Genomic DNA, 20,703 nt, shown 5'->3' on the forward strand with positions numbered 1-20,703 from the left:
CGGCATTGAGCGAGCAGGTCGCCGGCAATGGCATTGCCCGCGGGGCTGCGGCGGAGCAGCGCGGACGGGCCGCGGAAGGGAGGCTGGAGGCTTAACTTGACCTTCACTTTGCGAGGGCGGCCCCCGCCCACCCAGACGGGCAGCCCAGACGGCTCCTCCCGCAGGCAGAGCAGGCAGAACGGGCAGGGCAGCGCGGGCAGCCCTCCGCAACCGCGGAAATCCAGGGAAAGAAAAAGAAAAGAAAATAGGGGATGGAGAGGGGGTGGGGGGGCGAGGGGGAATGTGGGGTAGTTTCTGCCCCGGACCCCCCCACACACAAAAAAATCAAAACTTTCCAAATTTATTTGCAATCTTGGACGGAGAAGGGGGGTGAAGGCAAGTTTTATCCGCTGCCTACAATAAAATCTGGATTATAGGCGAGCAGACCCTTTCGTCTCCCTCTGTCCTGCCCGAGAAATCCCCTTTCACCCCACCGCATCCCCTTTCCCACCACCCCCCTCCGTCCGCTAAAGAGCCACCGAAAAATTCCCCAGCACATTTTTTTCTCCGACCACCTTTTTCCCCCTGTTTTGTTTCCCCGAAATCCACCCCAAAATCCTTTTTTCCCCCTATAGAAAAAAAAAATAAAAAAGCGACAACGCAGAACCGCGGCAGCCAGCGCGACTCCTCTTTGCAAATAGGTATTTTCTTTAGTCCCATTCAGGAAAGAAAAAAAGAAAAAAAAAATCCACAGCAGAGCCATTTCTTTGGGTTAGGAGGATTTTTTTAAGTTTGAGGAGAGGTTCCTCGGACTTTGATGAATGTATTTTGGGCGGAAAAAAAATAAAAATAAAAAGAAGTGCTTGTGCAGATGTGTAAATTTGACGGTGTTCACCCGCCTTTGTGTGTGTCTGGGGTGGGGGGAGACAGATGTTTTATTTCACAGTCTTTCTATAAAGAGATAATTATATATCTAGTTATCCACCGAGGCAATAAATACTCTTCATCCACAATTACCGATGAAGATGGTTGGTTTAAATACCCATAAAGTCAGTGTTTGGGCTCTGGCTGGAAGTTGGGAATGAGGGATTATTTTATTTTATTTTATTTTTTTGAGGGGAGAAATGAGGTGTAAAGAGCTATGGCGGGGGAAAATCCCAAGGAAAAGCCTTGTGGTCCCGGCAGCCCCCAAAAATGAGCACGACGGGCTACAAAAAAAATATAAAAATCTCAGAATTGCTTTAGCTGGGCCCTCTGGCAGTGGGGTGTCCGCGGGTGCGATGAGTTGGTCCGTCCTTGGCCGGGCGGCGGTGGGCAGAGTGAGCTGTGCTGTACTCGTACCTTGCTCCACGGTTACACACCGGAGCTGTGCACGGATACTTCCACTCCACGGGGTGTTCACGTACACCCTCCCTACACCCATTTACTCTCGCAGATCCCCGCAAATCCCCACGGGATTTATTTTTCAGCGAAGGAAAAAAAAAAAATCCCTGGCCCACGCCATCTATTAAAATATAATATTTTCTATTATTTCTACCTTAAAATATTTTGATTTGAGGTATGTATGGCCTTTTTCCCCCCCTTTTTCTTTTTCCTTCCCCTCATTTTACTGGACCTGAAGTCTGCCCGACATTCCTCATTGCTACCTTGGGTCTCACACTGTACTTTTCCATACCTAATTTTTTAAATGCTTTCTCCTTTAGCAGCGTCTCGTCTCACCTCATAATAGTTTACTGGTTAATCATAAAAATAAAATGAATTTCCACACTCTCTGTAATTATCGACACTTCTCCACCCGACGTGTAGGTTTGGGAGGCACAGGAGTGTACTGGCTGCAAAAAAAAAAAAAAGAATATTAACACGCTTTCTCTTTGAAATAAATTAATTTTGGCAAACGTTTTTATAATGAGATATCCTGATGGTTTATATGTTCTCTGTGGCCGTGTTTGGCTAACCCAAGCCTAAAATTAAAGCACAAACTCTCTTAAAAAATTACAGGTAGATTTTTAACGCGGATTTGAGGCACATGCTCTCATATTCCAGCTAGACCAAAACACGGGCTAAATGTGATTTATTCTGACTGAGGGAGATATAAGATTTCTGCATTTGTCTGGTACCAGAAAATCATAGGAATAACATATTTAAATTTCCGCACTGGCAAAAGCAGGTAAAGTACTTTATTTTCAAAAATAATCATTTTTTTGGAACTGAAATAGGGAGAAGGGAGAGGCCCCCCCCTTGCCTTTAGCTGCAGAGAAGGATAGTTAATACGAGATTTATTGGGGGGCGAGGGGCGCGTATCTTTATTTCCTATTTGAGCAACATGAAAATAAAGTCACTTAATGAAGTCTGACTCTAAAAAAAAAAAACAAACCAGGAGTTTGTGGAGAGTCAACAAGACGCAGCCATTAGAAAATCCGCGCAATTTAGCCGCAGTAAGGAGTACAAGCCGACTGATCTTTTTATCTTTCTTATCCTTTTCATCTTTATTATCACTCTTGTTAACAACACCAATGAGACTGGATACATATATCTCCTTTAAATGCAGTCATCCATGGAGCCATTGTAGTTGCTAGCTACAGATATATTAATTAATTTATTCTCTCAACAGTAAAATATTGCTGTATCTACTTGCTACCTACCAAGCAATAAAAAAAGAGGCTTTTTTTTTTTTCCTCCCCCCCTCTGCACTTCATTAAGCTTTACCTATAAGTTTCTATTTGAAATGATTTGCTTAAAACTAATTACTTGCAATGTACTTCATTTTCCTCTCGCAGGGTCTGGAAGGTTTCAAAGTGGGGTGGGTGGCCATATGCTGACAAATGCTGCTAATTATTCCCACTCTGTGTTTATTTTATATTTATGAACCCCCCACTCGGAACCAAACCAAGGCATTCTTCGGCAATAACGCACTGGCATATTAATGATAAGGGGGGGGTGGGGAGGCATGTGCCTGAAAACAGTCCCTAGAATAGCACGGGGGGAGGAAAGCAAACAGTTAATATATCACGGAATTAGCCAAAGGACGGAGCCTGAGCCACACACAGACCGGGAGAAGGAAATCCAGTCATTCTGCTCACTTTAATGGGAATTATTATATGTATTGTTAATTGCGGTGATACTTGAAGTTGCAGCCCTGTAAAACGCAGCTGCAAAGAGGTGCTCTGCTTTTGTCTGGGTTTGGGGAGTTGGGGGGGGGTGGATTGAGGCGGGAATGTAAAATATTTCCACGCATGGACACGGGCATCTTGAAGATGTTGGATTGAAGCCCAAATCGCTGTTTTCCCCTGCGCGTTATCCCCAGGTCTCCCATGCGTAACACCACCAGCACCCAGCACCTACCGCCGCACCCCAAGGCAATGTCCAGCAATTAAAGGTGCCCCCCCACCCTCTAATACCCCACCCCACACCCCGGCACCCACGCTCCCTTCACCTCGCTCTTTGTGCAGCTCCCTTTTGGCCAGGTCCGAAGGGCTGAGCGCACCCAAAGCCCACGCACACCCGGGGACACCTATATGCACCCACAGCCTATAGCACTCCATGCTATATAGGCTACGCCTTTAGTCTTTATTTTGGGGGGCGTATAGGAGAAAAAAAAAAGACTTTCCAGGTCCCTCCCCTCCAGGCAAAAGCACCAACCTGGGTGTCAGCAGTGTGTCCGGGTTTATTTTTCTCCTGCACTTTTAATTCTTCCTAATTTTCCTTCTGCTAAACCACCTCTGGGTCCGCCTGGCTTTGGGTGTAAAAAAAAACAAACCCCGATTTGGCTCAGAAAAAGGGGGTTGTGAGAAAATGAGGAGCGGGAGAAAAGAATTTTGACTTTCTGCCTTGATTTTCAGTGTTGCTCGCAGACTGCCTGATTAAACTTCGCTTAAAGCGGCTCGTGATGGCTTTGAAATGAGCTCAGCGCTAAGTCGGGTCGGGTTTTGCAGAGAGAGTTCAAAGAAATCAAACATTTCTTCCGCACAAAGGTGTCAAGAACATATCTCCTGCCTCAGGAAGAAAAAAAAAAATACCCTTTTTATATTCCTTCTTTGCACGTTATATTTCCCCCACTGAGTATACTCTGAAAGTACCGAAACAGGAATAAATCCCTAAAATTAACCCACACGCATTAATATTTTCTACGATTTTTGCAGTAGCTCTGAAATAGCCCCTCGGTCTTTGTCATTAGCCGTAGAAATATTCCTCGCAATTAAAGAGAAGAGGGTTTTCTCCCCTCGCTAACGAATCCATTTTAAAGCCGGAGCGATGAAATACGCCACTGAATAAAAGAAACCAGCCCAGAAATAATACGGATTTTATGGCGAAGCAACAATTTGTTCTATCCGCTCGCTGGTAATAAATAAGTTTTATCTATTTTCGTGAGTGTTTGAATGTCTTTGAAATCCAACTATTCCTGTTCAAGGTGAACCGACTTACAATATATACAATTTATGTCACCCTATAGCACTCAGACCCGTTAGGCATAATTCCTCCTCCTGCCCATTTTCCTGCCAGATTGGCGCAGGGACATAGAAAGAAGGAAATAAAAGTGTATAAAAGTCAAACTTGAGTTTGCTTGCACGATAGATGTGTACGTATATTCTCCTGGAGCAGGAGAAACAGAGGGAGAGTGTGTGCACCCGTGTTAAAAAAATAAAAAATAAAGTACAAAAAAAGTAACTAGTACAGGAAAAAAGTGATTTTTTCACTCTGTAGAAACCCCAAGCCCTGCAGATTTCCCCAACTACTGCTTCTTCATATCCCCAAACTTAAATCCCTCTGGATTGGGGATATGAAGTTGGGGTTTGCTGCTGGAAGGAGAAGAAAGTGGGGCCCATTCCTATAGAAATATTTGGTTTTCTTCTTCCTCCTCTCCTGTCCAAATCAGCAGCTCCTGGGGAAAAAAAGAAGAAAAGAAAAAAAAAAAAAAAAGAAACTGCTCAGGACTGGATGAATCCTTTTATAATTTTGGAAGACCCCCAAGTGCACCCACCCTGTGTTGGGGAATTCTCCCTGAGGAATTGGGGGAAAATATATTAATTTATCCTAATCATGTGTTTTTCACAGAAAAACTGATCTTAACTCCATCAGGCCGAAGCTCAGGTCAGTGGCTCCCAGTGTGCCCAGAATGGAGGGTGGGTTGAGCTGGGGGTTACTGGGCTTGGGGCTGGATATGGCCAGGACTGAGGGAAGGATCAGTTAATTCACCATAGGCCCCATCAGGATTTCCTTTGGCATTTCTTTAATAAAAACCCCATATCAATCTTCTAAAAGCTTTTTTTTCCCCTGCCTCTGAGACATGTATGGCATCTCCCCGAAAGGAAAAAGCAGAGAATCCATTATATATAAATACCCGCTTGGAGAGAGATCGAGGAAATCATAATCTAATTTATTTAAATTGGCCTGACGGGGTTATTTTTTTCTCTCGTTAAATGAATTTGCTGCGAATTTACGCCGAAGAAACGCAATAACGTTGGTCCTAATAACCATAACCATAACAATAAGCATCAACAGGCCCGAATCTAAACCCAGTCTAATATATTTCCAATTTAAGAGCTGTGCTTTCATGTCTCATTCCCATCTTAAAGTCATACCCAGGATATCTTTGACGTTCCTCTGGTTCCTATATCTATAAGGAAACCCATCCATAGGGCATTTCCATATGTACATAGGGACCGTGGGAGCCCCTTGGGCAGGGAGATGCTTCCAGGAGAGGTATAGTCCCCCTGTACCCTCCACCAGAGACAAAAGAATCCCAACTAGCCCATATTTAAGCTTCTTTTTTAGAAAAAAAATAACATCTCTGTTGAGTTTTGCTTCCAATTAATGCTACGCGCACAACTATAACTCTCATTAAACCAGCAATTTGGAGATTAACTTATGCTTCTTGTTTCCCCAGGATTTTTCTAATTATATTTAGAGCGACGCAGCAAGCGATATTTCTTTCCTTTTACAACGCATTTTACACATTCATTTAATTACTTTTTTTACCAAAAGATGATCTATAAGCCACAGAAGGCAAGGCTGGCCAATATATTTTTTTGTTACTCTTTTATTAACCTTGCAAGTTAATACTAATTTTAAATAGTAAACAGTAAATCACCAAGTAGATGTTTGGGCAATTTTATTTATTATCAAGAAATCACATAATAATACATTAATTTTTTATTATTATTATTATTATTGGGAAGCAACTTTTTACATGACTATATAAAGCCAGAACGTGCTATAACAGACATTTGCATAGACCCTACATAGAATAGCTTGAGGTAAGAAACATTACATATGAACTATACTGCGAAGGATGCATATTAACAACCGCGATAACCTAGACTAGGGGATACAAGCAGAAAAAATGATACCACGTACACGGAGAACAAGCACAGAATAAACAGAAAACCCACCGAGCCGCCTTTTTAAAGCAATTTGGAAGAGAATATTGCATATATTTTCCTTTTCTTCGGCATTTTCTCTAGGGGTTGCTGCTGGTGTCTTGGCCTTTGTGTTGGGGAGGACGGTGGGGTGGGTTGGTTTTTTGTTGGGTTTTTATTATCATTATTATTATTATTATGTTCCGGGGGATACAAGTGCCCCTCGGTGGGTGAAGAATAACGAAACGGATTGATTTGTTTTTTGGGGATGGTGGGATTGAAATCCAACACAACATTTCTGACATCTCACCGTAACTCACCCTCATTTCTACCTTCCTCAAAATCCAGCCTCCATCCCCACCCTCATTGCAGGGGTGGGGGGGTGTTGGGAGCTCGGTTAAACAAAACCTGGGTGGATTTGGTCCTTTTTTTTTTCCGTGGAATTACACACCCCCGGTCCCCACGACACCGCAAAGCCCGAAGTCACCCTCAGCCTCGCAACACAGTGATAAAGTGCTCTAAAAGCACCCAAAGCCACAACCACCCCCCAAAATCTCCCACCCCCCCAAAATCTCCCCCTACAACCACCCCCCCAAAAATCACCCCCAGACATTGCATTCCTCCATATCGCCTTCCTCTTTTAATTGCACATGGTCGAGCTGGAGCATCTAGAGATATATCTATAGATATGCATGGTTTAACACATCCTAGGCTTTATTGCACAGCATCGCGACAGACGATACCCTCATCGGCGGTTCTTTTGTGTGGGAGGAGGGGGAAAGAGGGGACCCTCACCCAGAGACCAGCATTGAAAGAGATGGGGGGTGTTTTGGGGGTGTCTTTCCTTGCAAAAATAAGTGGAAGGAAATAAAGCTGTAACATTTCCCAGGTTGGGAATTAAAAAAAAAAAAAGAAGGGGGGGAATAAGGAGAAGCAGCCGGGGAAGGGATGGGGATGAAGGGAGGAGGATCTGCTGGATGCTCCTGCAAAAATAAAGCTGAAGGAAAAGGCTCCTTTTAGCCCAGGGAGGGATTTTTATTTTTTTTTCCTCCTTTTTTAAGGAGTCGGCTCCATCCTTTGCAGCTCGTAAATAAAAGCATTCCTCGGCGCTGCTGGTCATGACCATGAACGCGGGGAAGCGGGAGCACGTGGTGAGCATCCAGACTTCCCAGAAAACGCTGCTTTGCCATAAAATTAATCCCCCCTCCGATATAAAACGAATGGAGCAAAGCGCGGCGTGGCAAAGCACCGGGTTGCAGCACCGCCGCCCCCTTCTCCCTGAATTCAAAATTCCTATTTCCCCCCACCACCACCACTTTTTAACCTGAATTACAATTCCCCATGCAGGCAAAGCTCCCCAGGGTCCTAAACCTGCTGCTCCCCGCCCCCCCCGTCCTTACACCCCACATCCCCCCCCGCTTCGCTTCCCCCCAACCTAAAAGTGCCTTGAACACAGACCTGAACAGGGAATCGCGAAAATTGGTGGGGTTTCCCCAGGAAATCCGAGCACACGTACAAAGAAAACGCGTCGCATCCTATCAGGCCCTTCTCTACTGTCCTGAAAGGGAAAAAGCCAGACAGGGGTTTAGGGAGCCCAAATCCCCCCCCCCTACCCGACCCCTAAAGATCGAAATTTCCTCTTAAAGCTGGGGCTGTCTCTATTTGCAGCCAGCAGGACTTTTTTGGGAGGTAAAGAAAGCATCGCCCTTGCTAGAAACCTGCATTTTTTTTAACCTGATGAGCAGCTGGGAAAGGGAGACATAGCTGAATGAGATAATTTCATTTTAAAACCCCACAATCTCTCTCTCTTTTTTTTTTTTTTTTTTTTAAATTGAGCAAATAGCACCCAGGCGACAAAGCGGCTCATCCGAGTTATCCCAGGGAAGGAGAGATGCGACTCGCTCAGACTCCAACAGGCTGTTATCACCAGAGGGTACAAAAGAAAGGGAATTTTTCTACTTTTTTCCTATGTTGTCATCAATAAACACAGCAAAACAGCATACATACTCCGTCAGCAGAGTAGTTGCAAAGAAACTTTTTTTTTTTTTTTAGAGAGAAAAGATAGAATTTTGGGGTAGTGCAGAGAAACGCTGTGAATTCAGAGAGGAAAGAAAAAAAAATTTCTGAAAGGCTCAGTTTACGTGGAAGGAAGTGCAGATTTTTTTCCTGGGAGGGTTTTCTAGGGGTGCGTGTGCGCTTTTTCCTTCTCCTTGTGATATTCTGGCGTTGAGGACAACATCACCGCCTGCATCAAAGCCTCATATCTATAGGGACATAGTGTGATACACATACCTCATATATTATATAGATATATACCATATACACCGGATATATACACAGTCTTTGTCTCTCCCCTCTTCCTAGAGATCCTGATTAAGCCTAGAGATACCGATCAGCCGCAAACCCTCAATTTAGACTGAGAAAACCACATCTTGGGGCACACCGTGCACTGAAGGAGGAAAAAAAAAGCATCTTCCATAAGGATGCGGGGCTGGTCCTTTAAGACAACAACCCCCCATCCCCTTCCCTATTTTTTTCCCCCCTCTATTCCTTTATTTTTGCTATTTTTCCCTCCCGCCTTCCCACTAAACATCAAACCAGCCCTAAACCCTGCGTGGCAGCCCAGGAAAAGCTCCAGGATCCATCTCCATCACCTTCAACCCCGGTCTCGCCGCCAACCGAAGCCGGGCGGGGGTAGAAGAGGGGACTGGGGGTGGGGTGGGGTGGGGGAAGAAGCGGGACCGGCGGCCCCCGACGGCTCCGACGGTGCCCGGCGCTGCACGGAAACCCTACCTGTGCTGTTGGCAAAGGCAAAGCGGCTAAAGTCGCATTCAAAACCTCCCCTTCAGCCCGCCGAGCATCTCTGGAAGCCGTCTGTGCCCCCGCGGTTTCGACGGAGCAGATGCATTTTTTTTCCCCCTCGCTGTCGGGTTTCATATTTTAAGGGAAACTGGTTATTTATTAATATTATTTCTTTATTCATTGATATCTGGGTAGGGAGGGGTGGGGGGATTAAGAGTGATCAGGTAAAGTCCCGGGAGCTCGGGTGAACGCTAGAGAGTCTATGTGGGGTTTTTTTGTTGTTGTTGTTGCTTTTTTTTTTTTTAATACCCGACACGGACGCTTTTAAAACTTTAAAAGAAAGAAAGGGCTTGCTCTCTCAGGAGGAGTCTTTTCTTTTTCATACGCCGGTTCTGGAACCAGATCTTCACCTGCTGGTCGCTCAGGTTTAATCGGTCTGAGAGCTCCCTCCTTCTTTGGCGAGTAATGAATTCATTGACCATAAACTCCCCTTCCAGCTCTGCCAGCTGCAGTTTGGAATAGGGTTTTCGTTTTTTCCGGGACCGTGTGTGCATCGGGTACCAAGGAGCACCTGGCAAAGGGGGGAGCGAGAGTTGAGCACTTGGCAAGGAAAAAAAAAAAACCAACCCCACCCCAACCCTCCTCTTTTAAAAAGGGGGCACCCCCAGCACCCCTTTCTGCATCTCCCTGATGGCCCCGCTGTCCCCGCTGTCCCCCACTGTTCTGGCGGTGGGTGCTTAGGGATGCTCCCAGCTGCCTCCCAGGGCCACGGGTGATGCGTGGGGCGGGCACAGGAGGCAGAGGAAGGGAAAGGTGGGGAGCGTTATAACCGGGGCACGGAGCAAAGGACGGGCAGGGAGCGGGCGACAAGCCTGGGGAACCCCTCCGGGAAGGGCTCCACTTCGCTTCGGCCCCGCTAACAGGGAGAAACCCCCACCCCAGTGCCAACCTTGAAAGCCGGGTGGGGTGTGTTTAAGCATCCCCCCCTTCTTCCCCCTTCCCTCGGGCAGACACACCTCTGCGATGTCCCCAAAAAGCTCCTGGACGCTCCGCCAACCCTCCGCGCCGGGCAGGGATGCGCAACCACCACCCTCCTCTGCGTCTCTTTCTCTCTTCCTTTTTTTTTTTTTTTTTAATGGGATATTTACATGTTTATAGCCTTTTCTTTTAAAAGAAGCACCACCTAATAAAACATTAGGGATTTCGGTGCTACCCCTAGTGGTCTCAGCACACATAGACACGCCGCTTCCCATCGCTGAGCCCATGAATTACACCACGAAGGAGCCCCAAGACGGCAAGTTTCCAAGCAAACCCCCTCCCCATCCTCAAAAACGGCCAGATCCAGCCCCAAGACACCCCCACCCCTTCCCGGGTCTTACCACCGTTGCCTAAAGTGCTGCCTTGGTTCAGGGGGGACACCAAACCCCCCGCTTCTCCGGTCGTGCCTTTATTCCCTTCATTGAGCAAGGAAGAGCTGGAGTCTGACTCCAAAGACTGGCAGGACGGAGGGTCGTGGGGTACCGCCTCGCTGGTCGGATAGTCATATTTGCTGAAATTGCCCCCCATGCCATTGGGGAGGCTGGATTCGAGGGGCAGCAAGGCACTGTCCCTGCCCCTCTCCTCCCTCTTGAGCCCGGTGCTTTCGGAGCAGGTTTCCCGGTAATAACATTTGCTTTCCTCCACCCGGGCGAGGTCGCAGGCTCTACCGAAGGAAGGGTTAATGGAGACGGGGCTGCTCAGGTAGGGTTGAGGGTACCCGTTGCAGGGTTCCGAGGATGCCCAGGGCAGGGAGCAGACGTTATCCCGTCGGGGGTAAGAGAGGGAAGGCAAACCGGGCAGCTGCCCTCCGGAGGCACGGAAATTAGGGAAGTAGAAGGTGTCTCCCGTGTGGATGTTCACCAGAGGTCCCACAAAGCCGGGATTAAGGAGGTTGTGCTCGCCCATTTCCGCGGGCCTGACCGAAAGCTTCTACTTTATTGCTATCTGACATTAAACATAGTTAAACCGACGGCTCGGCCCCATTGGTCCGGGGGGGTCACGTGAGCCCCAAATTGCGCTGGGAGGGAGGGGGGGGCCCTCCCCTCCCCTGGCAGCCGAGACAAAACACAACAGCAAGTTCCGCCTTTTTACGCCTTTTCTCCCCCCCCCCCCCCCGCCTTCTTCACCCCCCCATCATAAAAAATCATAAAAAAATCCCATAAAGTATTTTATTAAAAAAAAAAAAAGGCAACTGCTCCCAGTGCTGGCTTGAGAAGCTCGAAGCACCCTAAAATGTCATATTTAGCATAAAATAATCGATAGGCGAGGGTTTTGCCCCAAAACCGCTGCGCGCCCCTCCCTCGGCAACACTTCGGAGCCCTCCACCATCTGCAAAAGCGAGACTGGTTCTCATTAATTAGCTCCTTTATTAACTAAAACAGTTCGAATTTACAATATCTCCCCAATAAATTACTATTAGATATTGTGTCATATAAAGTTTACGGGCTTTTTAAGGAGACGAATGATGGTGCCCGCAACAGGCTCATATTTACGCGCGGTGGGATGGGAGAGTTGGAGGCTATTTGCGACCTTTTCTACCTTTTTTTAAAATTATTATTATTATTATTATCATTTTCTTTCCCCTCCTCTCGGACTAGGTGGCTTTGTCGTGGGCTGGGGAAATGCAGCCTCTTCCCAGGCTCTTGCCACTCTCTCAAGAAGAGATGGAAGATTTTTTTTTTTAACAATCCTCAATGGCTTTTATTAATGATCTGTGTCGAATAAAGCAGCCAGAAGAACACGACTATATATAGCTTTAATTTACCCGGTATATATTCCATATGCACCAAGGCGCACACACGTATAGAATGAGTGTTGAAAAAACAAAATTTTTTTTTTTTTTTGCTTCGTTTCTGGGAAAGAATAACAATTATAGTCCTCCCCCACATTTCTTTGGTCCCCACCCCTGGAAACAGAGGTACACACACACACATACACACAGAGCCGGTTCCTCGCCACCTTATAGCAATATATTCTGCCCTCGTAACACTACCGAGCTCTTCTTCCCTCCCACCCATCGTCTTCTCCTGGTCATACTGAACAGAGCTGCTGCAAAGGAATACAAGGGATGAAAAAAAAAGAAAAGGGGGAAAAAAAAATCAATATTGGCTTCTTGCAGTGCAAAATAAATGCGTTGTGGGAAGGAAAAAAAAAAGGTACTGGAAAAGGTGCATTGTATGGAAACCCGGAACACGCGAAGACATTTGAGGGTGTTTTTAGATTATTTTCTTGGAGTGGGTTTTTTTCTTCACTCTCTTTTTTTTTTTTTTTCCTTGCTCCTTCCCCCTCCTTTTTATTTTTTAAGAAACCAAAATGCCCACCCCGTTTGCTGGATTTTTGCATGGCTTTGCATTCCTCCCTGCCTTAAGCAACTCCCAAGCGCTCCCCTTGCCAGGTTGACTCTGCAAAGTACCGTAAATATTCCTGTAGAGGTAAAACCGCTGCGCGGGGGCGGAGGCGCTCCGCGGAGGCTGAGCCGGGCGGGTGCAGCCGCACCTCCCCAACTGCTGCCTTTCCAGCCAGCAACCAACCTCCCTCTCCAATATTTTATATATTTCTCAAGCATAAAGTCTTTTTTTTTTTTTTCCTCGGCTGGCAAAACACTGGGGCTTCAGCTAACCCCCCTCCCAGCCCTGCAAGAAAAATCAGGTGCCAATAAAATAACTCATTTAGGTGCTTTTTCGTCTTCCATGGACAGCTCCTGAAGGTGGAAAACCTATTTTCCACATTTCCCATCCCTCTTTCTCCCTGGCACATCTATGGATATGCTACATACATACCTTGCAGAGATACGTGCATACCTTCCTACACGCTTTGCCTGCGAAGGAAGAAATACGACTACTAGAAATATTTTGCTAGAATGAAAGTTTAGCACTTTTCTTTCTTTCTTTCTTCTTCTTTTTTTTTTTTTTTTAAAAACCTTGCCAAGGAATTTTTCTCCCTGCAGGTATAAGTGAAAAAGCTGCTTGCAATTTCTCCAAGAGTGTCTTCTCGCTGCACAAGAAGCGCTCTCAACGCTGGGCAAGCGTGGAGAGGAATAGTTTATATAAAAATGAGCACGTGATCGCCGGAGGTTGCCATCTGAATTGGCTTTGTTTGCTGGTTTTTTAAAGAAAACCCTTCCTCTACCTTGCTCTTTTCTTTGCAAAATTCCCCATATAAGACGTGCCCGGGTGTTGCACGGCTTTGTTCTCCACCGGACCTTGGGAAACTACAATTTTCCTTCAGAGGAGTCTCCGGGTATTTGGGGTTTCTCCTCTTTATTCAATTTGATTTTTTTTTTTTTTTGGCCGGGTGAAACAAAAAAATTAATAACATTTCACGTTTACCTCCAAGGAAATATTTGGGGAGGCAGCTGCAGGGCTGAGCTGCGGAGCAAGTGAACCACAAACTGCGCGCTGGAGTCCTGCGTGGAGGGATAATGTCAGCGTGGGCATCACAGCAAGGGAGAGGGAGAAAAGCACCCCCGGATCCCTTATTTATTAGTCTTTTTTTTTTTTTTTTTTTTTTAGAGCTGGGAAATGCTACAGCCGTGCTCAGAAATATATTAAGCGATGCACAGCGTGGAGAGTAACTCCCTGCTCTTGGTGGCCTTCAATAGGGCTCCCCAGCTCAGCGCTGCTCTTGCTGCAAGCAGACAGCAGGTCCATGGAAGAGGGGGACAAAAAAAAAAAAAAAAAAAAATCCTAAAGACTCTGGAGCAAAGCTGCAGCGTTTCCCCGGGAATTTCTTCCCCATTAAAAATGCATTTCCCAGTTCAGGTTGAGCGCTTGGGCTTTTCTAATGCTCAGCGCAGGCTGAGCGGTGCTTAAAAACGAAAGGCTGAGCCGAGTCCTCCTGCTTGGGGCACTGGCACTGCTGCCTTAGGCAGTCTCCTTCGTGCACAACCCACCCCGAGCGCCGGCTCTCCAAAAATATACCCTGATCTCTACCTCAAATTGCCTTGAACAACCCCCTTTCTTTTTTTTTTTTTTTCCTGCGGTGTTCCTCCTCCCCCCCCCCCCAAAAAAAAGTTGCCCAGCCCAGCAAAAAAAATCTCTGAGTCTTTCCCCATTTGCAGAAATCCCAGTTTTCAGGTAGAGAGACCTTTTCGACGCCGATATTTAATAATCCTCGGGGAGGGTTTCTTTCCCCCCACCTCTAGGAGTTACACAGACAGCTTTTGGGAAATGCTGGTGGGAAGAAGCCGGGAGAAGATCCCTGCCCATGGGAGCAGGGAAAAAAACAGCCCCCGGAAAAAAACCCACAAAACTCCAACACCCCCCCCCCAAAAAAAAAAAAAAAAAAACCACAAAAGAGAGAGAAAAAGACGCTGGAAAAGCAAGATTGCAACGTCTCAGTTCAAGGTCACTGTCTAGTGTAGTGAATAGGATCGACATCTTATGCTAATGACTGTCTCGATGAGCATCACTCACTGCACGGGGGAAACAACCACAAGTTTGGGGTTGACTTTTCTGTGCTTTGCCCTTTCCCCCCTTCCCCTGTTTGGGGGATTTAGCCCTGCGCTCCTCCCTTCCTCCTCTTCCCGTTTTGCACCATCGCAACCTCTCTCTTTACCAAGCGTGAGAAATAAAATTTCCCCTTCCCCTCCTCCCGCATTTCACCTTCCTCCTGCACAGCCCGGGGAACCCGCTTGAAACAGGGTCTTTCTCCTCCACCCCTCTAGCCTGGTCTCTTAAAATAAAAATAATAAGAATAAAGTCAATAAAAATGGCCCCAACAAAATATTTACATTTCAGATGGGAAGGACTTAGCCCTACTTTGAGTTTTCTCCCAGAAAAGACCAGGAGATTTAACCCTCATAGGGCAAAAATAGTCTGCAACATATCTATTGCATCTTTCTGCCTGGAAAAGGGAAGGAAAAAAAAAAGCAAATTAAAAGGTCTCCTTGTGCGTCCGCAGGTTGGAAAAACAGATCCCGTCATGGATCAGCTTTTCTACTCAACCGAATTTCACCCCAAATTGGTTGGGAGTTGTAAGGAGTTGCGGTGACTCTAACAAGAAGTTAGCTGCCAGGGTCAAAAAAGGAAGTATTTAGAATAAATATATAGATACATGACACGGGGAATAAAATAGAGACAGGCTTTGGAAAGCTCACAGAACTGTTCTTTCGGCTTAGCTATATATCATTGAAACCTGCCCCGGCTACTTTTTCTGATGTGGAAAATGCATGTCTATAGCCACCTTATAGATATATAAGCGTACAAGACACCTTATATATATATCTGTATAAGAAGGTAGTAAAATGGAATACGTAGGAGCTGGTTAAAAAAAAAATAACATGGAAAAGTGGTAAATGGATGCGAATAAAAACGTCTACGACACTTCAGCTCATCCAATATACAAATCATCTGGGGCAGCTTTCAGTTTTAACCAAGGCGGGTCCCAGCCTCGGTGCAGGGAATAGTTAAATGCCTGGAATATCATTATATTTTCCCCCAGCTTTGCCAGCAGAGGATCTTCTCCTCCTATTAAATTAATGTAAACTGATGCCTGCATCTTTTGTAAGGCAAAGGTTTAGTCCCAACTTTAGGGAAGTTTGCTTTGTCCGCCAGCTCTGGTTTGGGTGAGAAGTGGCGTTTCGTACTGTAATTCCCTTGGAGGGCTGAAAACCCCCAACAACTGCAACAACAACCCGGTTAATGCTCTAGAATTCACGACACTTGAGCAAATCGCAATTGGAGAGCTTGAAAAGCGTGATCTCACTTATTTAATGTTCCTTGTAAAGGAAGAGAAAGTGGTGGGGAAGAAAGGGAGTTTATTAAACCCACGGCTGGTCCAACTGTGGGCTGAACCAGCTGAGCTCCCTGCCAGGCAGCAGCTTCCCCCCGAAGTGGAGGCGACAGGAGACACGACATTTTGCTGGATGTAATTCTTAAATACTCATAAACACGGGGGTTTCCCAAAATGTGCTGAACCACGTAGGCAAGGCAATTTATAAGCGAGGAACCAGCAGTGCTGTAGGAGTTTGTGTGATGTGTGTACACACACCGTGTTGGCTGTCAGTGTCTTAAGAAATAATTTCTTGGCAAAGTCTTTAAAAGTCTCTTCTCTTTCGCTGCTAACAAAAAAAAAAAAAATCGCCTTTTTTTAAGACCAACAAATAGAAAGTTAACCGGCAAGAGTTATACTCACCTCTGCACTGAGCACAGGGTTGAGAGAGCAGAATTCCCCCTTCAGATTGGGAAGTTATTCTTTAAAAAATGCATTAGGAAAAATAAATATGCAAATGTAAGCAAGCTAAAAGACAAAAGAAAAAAGAGGAAAAGAAGAAGAAAATGGCAGGGGGGGGGGGGGGGGAAAAGAAGGGCGAGGGAAATCCCTTGTCCGGGATTTTACCATAAAGGCTGCGGTTGGGAAGTTATTCAAAGTCCTCGATACAAAGGAAAGAAAAGGCTAAACTTGGGAAACTTCCTTTTCAGGGCTTTATTGTTGGCCATTAGCCCGCCTGTCTAGACTTCAAATAACACCTTGTTTATCTGTAAACAGGAGCGGGTGCTGCTTGGGGCTGGCTGGTGCGGAGAAGATCAAGGGTGAGGGTCCCCTCGCTTATTATCCCCGCAGCTCGTGATGTCAAGGTCAAACAACGCCTAGTCACGGTCAAGGGTAATACAGGAGTGACGTCACGGCCTGCTGACCTAATACCCAGCGAGCTACGGGCAAGGCGTCAATGGATAAATAAGCAAGGAAAAGAGAAGCAAGTGATTCCCAATGCCATTTCCTAACGGAGGTGTGAAGAAATAAGTGGGAAAAGGTAGAAATTAATTGGATTTGTGTTCCTGGGGTGGGAGGGGGTCACGTCCGGGGGAGCTCGGCTTCCGCGCCTGCGGAACTTCAGCGGGGAAATAACGAGCTGTTCCGCGGGTTTTGCGTGTGCGCGCACAATTTTTATTTTAATTTCTTCTCCTCCGGGCAAGTGCCTCCTGCAAAGCTCTTGGAAGAGGATGATCGCAGAAGTTGAGTTGTAGATTATATTTTGCCCTTCTTCTGGAAAAAACCAACCCAAATCAACCGTGTCTGGGATCGGCAGGAAGGATTTCTTTCAGAAATTAAGTGGGAGTATTATTTTTATCCGATCAGCCCCGAAAACATTTTTTTTTGCCACCAAACCGCCGGGATTAAAGGGAGGACCAAGTGTCCGTGGATGTGTGCGGAGGGAAGGGGAAGGTTTGTCCATCCGGAGCTCCCGGGTTCCCTCTCTGCCCCTGGGGGTCCAATCCTGACCTCACCCCTTCCAAACCCACATCGGGGACGGGGTGCCCATTCCCTCGGGTCTACATCCACCACCACCCCACTCCACCCCCCCACCCCCCCCCAAAATTGCAGCCGGCACCTCAGCATCGCCTGCCTGCATCCCGTGCGCCTTCCCGGCTCTTGGGCGGTGGTACAGCCCCCGAGGGGAGGATGGAGGGGGGTCGAGCGGCACCGAAAAAGAAGGATATTTTAAAATATCGCGGGAAACGTGGGCAATGGTAGGAGAGCCCCTGGTTTCATGGGCTAGCCATTATCTGCCAACCAAGACCATCAACTACCCTTGGTGCCCTGAAGTGCAATGAATGAATTTCTTGTTTCTCCTTTGGTTTTGCGTTTGTTTTGTCCCCTCCCTCCCTTTTAATTCCTCCCACGCTATTTGAAACAGCGACCGACACACAAACAGACACACGGACAGCCCAATCTCCTTCCAACAAAATTCAACCACAATTGACAAAAACTTCAAGAACTGGAAACTCCGTGAATAACTTGGGCTCAATTACCCACACCCGTAAACAAAAAATAAAAGTATTTATCCATATCCCCTCACTCCCTCCAATAACCTTTGTCCAATAACCTCAGTTTCATCAACTTTTTTTTTTTTCTCCCCCAAAAAACTGGTGAAATTCAGATACAATGAGGAGGAATAGAGCCACAGCGAACAACACACTCGCTGTCGGGATGTCGGATTTGGGCTTGCCTGGAGTTGTTCTCAGGCATTGCAGTGTCTGCACACACAGCAAGCGCTTTTTTTTTAAGAGCTTTTTTTTTTTTTTTTTTTTTTTCACCCAAAACATATATTCTCGTGAGTCCCGTGGGTTGGGGTAGGTTTTACCAACGACTTAATCCAGCGATGGGTTTCTCGAAGTATTGCGGTATTTCCTAGCTAAGCGTCTTTTAAAAATAATTAAAAGAAGAAGAATTAAAGCTCTGCCGGGGCTTCCAAACTACTGAAGTTCTCCAAAATAATTGCAGGAAACACCATCAGATCAACCCCGGGTTTCTCCGCTCATCAGCTTCGCACTCGGATAAATCGGGGACTGGGCGGGGAGGGGGGAGAAATCAGGGACCCCTTTTTTTTTTCAGCACACACACACACACACCCCCCGAAGGGATGGGGAGCTGGCAGGAGAGGATCCAGCCCCCGGATCGCCCCATTCCCGGTATTAGACAAAGCAGCATCCCACCTTTCCGGAGATTTGGGATCACTCCGGGAAGCATCCAAATCCATACGGGGCTTTCTGGGTATTTCTGGTGGTGGTATGGGATCCATAGGGCACACTCTGTCACCGCACTGAACTCGCGGAGAGACGCTATACATACACACACCCTGAGTATCTATCTTTTAGACGCCTTTATAAAGCTATACGTACACCCATACGTACACACTGGTCCAGACCGTAAATGAGATCTACGCACCACTTCGTATGATAATATAGAGAGTTGCACTTGCAAATATATATATAAATTTATATATATAACACACCTATGATCTACCCACCATTTAATAAAATAATGTAGAGGGGTGCACTTGCATATATATATATAAATCTATAGAGAGGGTATAGATACGTTGTTATATATGATAGACAGAGGTACACAGAGCGCCTTAATACCCAGACCTATATAAATTGCATGCACACCATCAAGCCCCGTACGCATACATGTTACATATATATAAAATATATATACGCCGACGCCTAGATCATAAAAAAGAACGGAAATACACGGTTATATGCACATGCCATCATACACCTTTGTATAAATGTGTATATATATTTTATATACACGCACTTATGCATATCAGCTTGAACACCTAGTGGTTTTCTGCGCACACCAACGCCAATCTTTTTTTTCATATAGCTTTCTATAGCTTGTGCCTGCTCTATCTGCCCCCTCACATAAATATATGCACACACTCAGTGCAAATTTAACCCGCAATAACATTGTTTTAGGTCACATCCCTTTAAAAGCCTTTTTTTCCCCCCCTTCCCCTCCCCTTTTGATCATTTAACGAGGTGATTAAATCTAGCAGATATTAAGGTAGATTGTAATCCGCCGATGGAAACAATTTCCTCTCTCGTATTTCTTTCCGAGCTGCCCTGGCCGGCTCGGGGCCGCGTAAGTTCCGCGGGCGCGGAGCCGGGAGGGCCGCGGCGGGGCGAGGGCAGGTTTGGGAGATTTTTATCTGGGGCCGGAGCTGGAGTCAAACAGGTTTAGCGAAACGCGTCCTTTGGGAGGGAGATTGAAAGAGATTAGAAGCGTCTCCGGAAAAGTCATCGCGTTTTCACCTGGGGTAATTGCGGGGGGAAGAAAAGGAGGACAAAAATTAATAATAATAATTAAAAAAAACTAAAAAAAAAAAAGCACTGGGTTCAATTTATTTTCTCCGCTTTTTACTCCCCCTGGGCACACACCTCCTTGGGGACATGCCCTTCGCATCTTCCGGGGAGCCCCTTATTAAGCGGTTTCTGCCCAAATTTGCTGGATTCCTCCCCACCCCCTTTTTTTTTCCCACCCTTTCTCTGCGGAGGTTCCGCCCGGGCTGTATTTGCGGTGGTGGGGAGAGGAGACGGTTGGAGGAGAGGGATGGGAGAGGCACAGGGTTACAAAGAGGTGCACAAAGAGCCTCTCCTCAAGGCAAAACAACAACAACAAAAAAGATATTTATTTTTAAGAAATGTCATCTGCAGTCGGTACATTTTATCTGGACACCACAATATTATATACATATACAAGACATTAAAAAAAAAAAAAAAAAAGATGCTTTTACATATCCAAAGAACACTGTCGATAATTAGCCGGTTTAGAGAGGGAAAGAAACAAACCCCAAAGACAATATTGTGCATTTTCCATCTTGTCAGCGGAGAACAGACATTCCAGTTTTACGGCAGAGATATAGAAACCCTCATGAGAACATACCCAAAATAGTCTCGTGCAGCAATTCATTTCCATCTAGGACCTAAAAATCAGTGGTTGGGATATTTAAGCGATACCGAGCAATGGTTTTCTTCCCACAATAGCAGCCTTATTTCTTATTTTCGGTCCCCAGTGCCGAGAAAAACACGAAGCTGATGCAACTTTGCCATAGGTTCTCCATACATTTATACATCGGTGGGTGAAATGGCCCGAAATATGAAAGACTGGCGAGGGGGTCGGACTATACAGCGTTACAGGGCGACATTCAGAGTTCCTCTCTGCTTTAACGTCACTACACTCTTAGCTTATTATTATTTTCTTTTAAAAATATACACAGTTTAACCTTATCGATGGATTT

The 20,703-nt window shown here is 46.1% G+C and overlaps 1 protein-coding gene across 1 annotated transcript; it reads right to left on the reverse strand.

The window, feature by feature from the left end:
• Positions 1-9,469: 9,469 nt before the first annotated feature.
• On the reverse strand, positions 9,470-11,081 carry HOXC12 (homeobox C12). The gene is made up of 2 exons (XM_054807271.1): positions 10,517-11,081; positions 9,470-9,708 (listed from the first exon to the last, which is right to left on the reverse strand). The coding sequence occupies exons 1-2, from the start codon at positions 11,079-11,081 to the stop codon at positions 9,470-9,472; spliced, it is 804 nt and encodes a 267-aa protein (XP_054663246.1).
• Positions 11,082-20,703: the final 9,622 nt, after the last annotated feature.

Source organism: Grus americana, chromosome 31 (assembly GCF_028858705.1).
Source record: "Grus americana isolate bGruAme1 chromosome 31, bGruAme1.mat, whole genome shotgun sequence".
NCBI lineage: Eukaryota > Metazoa > Chordata > Aves > Gruiformes > Gruidae > Grus > Grus americana.

Excerpts from the sequence above, each read along its gene's own strand:
- HOXC12 (XM_054807271.1), bottom strand. The coding sequence starts at position 11,081 with ATGGGCGAGCACAACCTCCTTAATCCCGGCTTTGTGGGACCTCTGGTG. Across the intron at positions 9,709-10,516 it reads CAGCACTTTAGGCAACGGTG|GTGCTCCTTGGTACCCGATG; the intron begins GTAAGACCCGGG and ends CCCCTTTGCCAG.